A 6,057-nucleotide genomic window follows, 5' to 3' on the forward strand; every position below is an offset into this window, starting at 1 on the left:
AGTTTTACATTCATCCCATTGTATTTTGTTTCATTGCAATGATTACAATTCCCTCCAAAGCATTATATCTTAAAACTAATCACTCACTAGTACTTTGGTTCCCATCTCTTTCTTTCCAAAGACTTTACATTATTATTATCCTTTCTATCTTCCGTATCTTTGGTCTCTCTCTGTCCACTGGATACTTCCCATTGTCAAGTGTAGTCTTCTTCTCAACACCTTACCTGGAACCATCTTCCACTATCTTCCTTCACATACCAGAGTAGCTTTTGTTTTCTGTCTTGGTTTCTCTTTGCAATCTGTCCTCAATCTACTGTAATTTGACTTCTGGCCCCCTCCCCACTAAATTAAGTGGCCATTTAAAAATGCTATCTTGACCTCTCAGCAGCACTTGATACTGTCCACCATACTCTCTCTTCTTTTTGCTTCAGTGATACTACAGTGTGCTGATTTTTTTTTCTCCCAATTCTGGCTTTTTTCTTTTTCTTGTGTCACCTTTGCCTGTGAAGTTAGAGTTCCTCAAATACTCATCCTAAGGAGTCAGTGATGGTGCTGATATTCCTCTAGCTCTGCATAGCCATTTCCAAATTGTTTATTGATCCTCATGTAAAGCTTCTTTTATAATTCTCATCACTAATAGTTATAGTACTTTCAATCTATTCCCAGTGCAGGACTTTGGTATTTGATTGCCTCTACTTCACTTAACTAGGAGCTCTGGTAGTGTAGTGGTTACGATTTGGGCTGCTAACCTCAAGGTCAGCAGTTCGAAATTACCAGCTGTTCCATGGGAGAAAGATGAGGCTTTCTGCTCCCGTAAAGATTTACAGCCTCGGATACCCTGTACAGGGTCGCTATGAGTCGGAACTGACTCCATGGCACATAACAACAACAACTTCACTTACCTATTTTTTTGGTGTTTATCTGAGTGTCTTGATAACCTTATAAGTGATGTAGTCACCAACCTATCCTTAACATTCTCTGATCTTGTTAGTTCTAACAACCTTCACCCATACTCCACTTTAATAAGTTACACTTGTGGACAAGGACCTTAGGTTTATAATTTGGGTGGACTCAATGCATGAAGTCATAAAAATAAATGAATCAGTCACCAAACACAGTTTCTTAGTCCTTCTGTCTTTGCCCTTCCTTTGTTAACCATAGTTTTGAACTTGTATATTAATATCCTTGGTAGCATAGTAGTTTATGAGCTGGGCTGCCAACCCAAACATCAGTAGTTTGAATCTACCAGTAATTTACCAGAGATGAGGATTTCCAGTAAAAATTTACAGCTTTGGAAACCCTATATAGGGTTGCTATGAGTTGGAACCGATTGGGTGGCACAGAGCCACCACCAACTACCATTAATTTCCCAGCTGTCTCAAATTAGCACAAATTTAGCATCTTAAAACTGCATAAATTTATTCTCTTCTAGTTCTTGGAGTCAGAAAACTAAATTTAGAGTATCACTGGGGCTACTACACTCCTTTGGAGGCTTTAGGGTAGAATGTGTTTCCTTGCTTTTTTCATCATCTAGAGGCTGTCCAGAATCTTGCCATGGTGCTATAATATAAGCACTGGACTTGATAATCACAAGGTCAGTGGTTCAAACCGACCGGCCATTCCTTGTAAAGTATTTGTTGTTGTTGTTAGGTGCCATCGAGTCGGCACCGACTCATAGCGGACCTTATGCACAGCAGAACGAAACACTGTCCGATCCTGGGCCAACCTCACTACTGTTGCCACACTTGAGTCCATCGATGCTGCCGCCTGGCCAATCCATCTCATTGTGGGTCTTCTTGTTTTTCACTGATTCTCCCACCTTACCAAACATGATATCCTTCTCCAGTAACTGGTCCCTCCTGACAATATGTCCAAAGTATGAGAGACGAAGTTTGGCCATCTTGACCTCTAAGGAGCACTCTGGCTGCACTTCTTCCAACACGGATCTATTGGTTCTTTTGGCAGTCCATGGCACTTTTAGTATTAGCCTCCAACACCATAACTCAAAGGCATCAATTCTTCTACAGTCTTCCTTATTCACTGTCCAGCTTTCGCATGCATATGAGGTTATGCATATGAAAGTACCATGGCTTGGGTCAGGTGCACCTTAGTCCTCAAGCTGACTTCTTTGCTCTTCAACACTTTAAAAAGGTCTTGTGCAGCAGATTTGCCTAATGCAATATGTCTTCTGATCTCTTGACTGCTGCTTCCATGAATGTTGGTAGTTGATCCATGAAGAATGAAGTCCTTGACAACTTCAATCTTTTCTCCATTGATAAGAAGGTTGTTTATTGGTCCAGTGGTGAGGGTTTTTGTTTTCTTTACATTGAGATGCAATCCATATCGAAGGCTGTGCTCTTTGATCTTCATCAGTAAATGTTTTAAGTCCTCTTTCAGCAAGCAAGGTTTTATCATCTGCATATAACAAGTTGTTGATGAGTCTTCCTCCAATCCTGATGCCACATTTTTCTTCATAGAACCTAGCTTCTCTTATTATTTGCTCAGCATACAGGTTGAATAAGTATGGTGAAAGAACACAACCTTGTCGCACACCTTTCTTAATCTTAAAACATTCAGTGTTCCCATGTTCTGTTTGAACAACTGCTTCTTGGTCTAGGTACAGATTCCTCATGAGTACAATTAAGTGTCTGGAATACTCATACTTCACAATGCTGTCCATAGCTCGTCATGATCCACACAGTCAAAAACCTTTGCATAGTCAATAAAGCACAGGTAAACATCTTTCTGATATTCTCTGCTTTCAGCCAAGATCCATCAGACATCAGCAATGATATCTCTCATTCTACAGCCTCTTCTGAATCCAACTTGAACCTCTCGAAGTTCTCTGTCAATATATGATTGTATCCATTTCTGTATTACCTTTAGCAAAAGTATTTACAGGGTCATTATTAGTTGGAATCAATTTGCTAGTACTTAACAACAACCACAATACATTGTCTGCATTCCTCTCATCATGACCCCCTTCCTCACATTATTCCCATCTCTTGCTTCAGTTATCACATCTACTACTGTCTTTGACTTTCTTGGCCTCCCTCTAATAATGACCCTTAGATTACATTACATGGATCCACCTGGGCAGTATCCCATCTCAAGATCTTTAACTTGCTAAAACATCTTCAGACTCTTTACTGTGTAAGGAAACATTCATTATTGTTGAAGATTAGGATATGACATCTTTAGGGGGCCTTTATCCTGTCTATCATACCTCATATGGTGTGGTGCTATCAATCAGCACTGGACTGTGAACCACAAGGCCCATAGTTCAAACCCGCCAGCTGATCCTTGGAAACCCTGTACAGAGTGGCTATGAGTCATCAGAATTGATTCAATGGCACTTAACAACAACACCACACCTCATCAAGACTTCCTTCTCTCAACCACTTTTATCCTCCTCCTTTCCCTCCTCTAATTTTGCTCTTCTAAAATTTGCCCTCCCCATATCAGCCACATCAAATCACCCCAGTCTCTTCCTTAAAACTTTTCAGTGCTTGGGAATTGAGAATAAAGTCCACACTCTTTTCTTCTGTTACAATAATAATAATAAACTTGTGGCTATAAAAGGCTACACAGAATCTGACTTCTGTCTCATATATGACTTCACTGTGGATAGATCTTTTCCCTGACTCTGCTCTTGCCATAATGTCCATTCTATTTGGTCCTTGAAACATACCAAATATATTTCTATTCCAGGATCTTTGTATTTTTTCTTTCTTCTGTCTGGAATGCTCTGTCCCGAGATCTTCACATGACTTGTATCTTTCCTGAGATCTCAGCTGTTAACCTCCTCAAAGAGACCTTCTCTAACCAGGCAATCTAAACTGGCTACTCCTGCCTATTGCTGGGGTAAATAGCTCAATGTGGTATTTCTTTTGAGTATTCACCATTGTCTGATTGCTTGTTTATATGTTTATCTATCTTCTTTCTGAATATAAAATCCATGAAGTTTTTGTATGTTTTGATCACCACTGTATACCAAGTGCCTAGAACTTTATAAGTAGTTAAATACTGAATGCATATTGAATGCCTGTATTTTATTTCCTCTTTTTACTGTTATTTGTGCCAAAAAGTTTTAGGAGAACTTGTCTTATTTACTGTTGTCAGTATCTACAATCAAGCCTGGCCCTTGTTAGCTTCTTAATAATTATCTTTTCAGTGTTTAATGAATGAATGAGTTTGCTGACTTCCCTTTCCCACCCAGGCACCGTGGTTAAATTAGTGTTCACCTTCTAGCCTGCCAAATATTAAACTACTCTCTTGAAACACCTGCTACTTCTTTGCCCTTTGCTTTCAGTACTGATCAAGCTTCCTAGTACGTGATTTTCTTTCTTACCAGCATCTAATCAATTTTTTTTTTCTTTTTGCTCCAATTGTAACTTCTTAGTGTTTCAGTCTATATTTGTCTTGCAGCTCATCTGATGTGTTATAATTTTCTTTTTGTCTGCCTGTTCCTTGACTGTACCTTCTGAAAGTCATATTTATTTTTAGATTTTCAATACCAATAGTGCTTGAATCATATTGTATGTGTAATAAAAGTTTATTACATTCCATCTCATTTTGATCCATGTAACAATTAAGCAAAGCCAGTGGTTCAAATCCACCAGCTGCTTCTCAGAAACCCTATACAGGGTCGTTATGACTCCTTCCTAGTCTGTCTTTATCTGGAAGCTCATCTGAAACCTGTCCACCATGGGTGACCCTGCTGGTATTTAAAATACCAGTGGCATAGCCCTCAGAATCACAGCAACTCACAATCCACCACAGTATGACAAAGTGACAGACGAGTTGTGGTACTCTGTCAAAGCTTGTAGTATATTGTGTATACTTTTGCTTTGCCTTCCTCCTTCTGTGTAAGCTCTGTGTAAAGCAGGAATTATATCTTTGGAATTTATTTTTGGCTTCTAGCAAGAGTTTAGTAAATGTTTATATTCCTAACCTGCTTGATTTTATGATGGCCAGTGTTCAGCTTTGGAGGTAAGATGGATTGTGGTAGAAGTGAAGAGAGAACTTTCTGCATGCCAGCTCTCTTCTGTCGAGGGATTTGCTATTTTGTCTGTAAGAGAATATTATTAGTTTCCCCCTTATCTCAAACCTCTCACGTGTGCTTTATTTTAGCAGGGAATGAATTCTTAGTTCAGACAAAGTACTTAGTAGCAGAATTTAGCCTGCATTTCAATGAAATATGAAAGAAATATGCAAAAAATACCTTTCTCTCCTAAGAGATCTTCATTTGTGAACAAGATAATGTTTTTAGGTTATGGAAGTTGTGTGTCAATGAGTGAAATTTAATCTCTCTCAGTGTTTTATAGTTTTAAAATATGAATGCTTCAGAATATGTTAAATTTCCTGGATGGTGCAAACAATTAACATACTCTGCTGCTAACTGAAATGTTGGAGGTTGGAGTCTACTCAGAGGTCTTCAGAAGAAAGCCTTAGCAATCTTCTTCCAAAAAATCATGTCGTGAAAATCCTTTGGAGCATAGTTATACTCTGACATACATGGGGTCATCTTGAGGTAGAATCAACTCCATGGTGACTTTTTTTTTTAAGTTTATATGAATATTAGGCATTCTTCAAACTTCAACTTTCATTAATGATTTCATGACTTACTTTCTTTACTTCTTCTTTAAGGCCTGTCTTTCACTGTTGCCCAAAACTTATAATTACCGTATGTTCTGTTCACTACTTTTAATACTAGTTTCTGTCTCTTCAGAAACTATGTACAAGTTTTAAAAAATCTTGCTATTATTTATTTATTTAATTTAAATGTTTTATTGTGAATTATGTGGTAGTTTACATGGGAGAACATTGGTTTTACATTCTTTCTATCGTATATCGTCTCATTGCCATGGTTACAATCCCCTCCATGCAATCCTTCCCCCAAGCCCCCCAGGTCTTCAGCACACACTCGCTCTCCCTCTCTGGATCTAAAGTCTCTAGCTGCTCCATTGCTCCACGTCATCATCTCTGGCTCCATTTCAGGCATCACTGCTTCTCTGGGTAGGGTCCTGCTTTCTGCTCTTCTCCCTTGATGGTCCT

General features: G+C 38.8%; 1 protein-coding gene across 1 annotated transcript in view; it reads left to right on the forward strand.

The window, feature by feature from the left end:
* Positions 1 to 6,057, forward strand: part of ABCB1 (ATP-binding cassette, sub-family B (MDR/TAP), member 1) — a 127,860-nt gene that overhangs the window by 11,003 nt on the left and 110,800 nt on the right. Inside the window, exons 2-3 of the mRNA XM_006834398.1 lie at positions 4,924 to 4,992; positions 5,650 to 5,686. Coding sequence (XP_006834461.1) covers positions 4,924 to 4,992; positions 5,650 to 5,686 — 106 coding nt within the window. The remainder of the gene's footprint in view (positions 1 to 4,923; positions 4,993 to 5,649; positions 5,687 to 6,057) is intronic.

Source organism: Chrysochloris asiatica, unplaced genomic scaffold, assembly GCF_000296735.1.
Source record: "Chrysochloris asiatica unplaced genomic scaffold, ChrAsi1.0 scaffold00010, whole genome shotgun sequence".
Lineage (NCBI taxonomy): Eukaryota > Metazoa > Chordata > Mammalia > Afrosoricida > Chrysochloridae > Chrysochloris > Chrysochloris asiatica.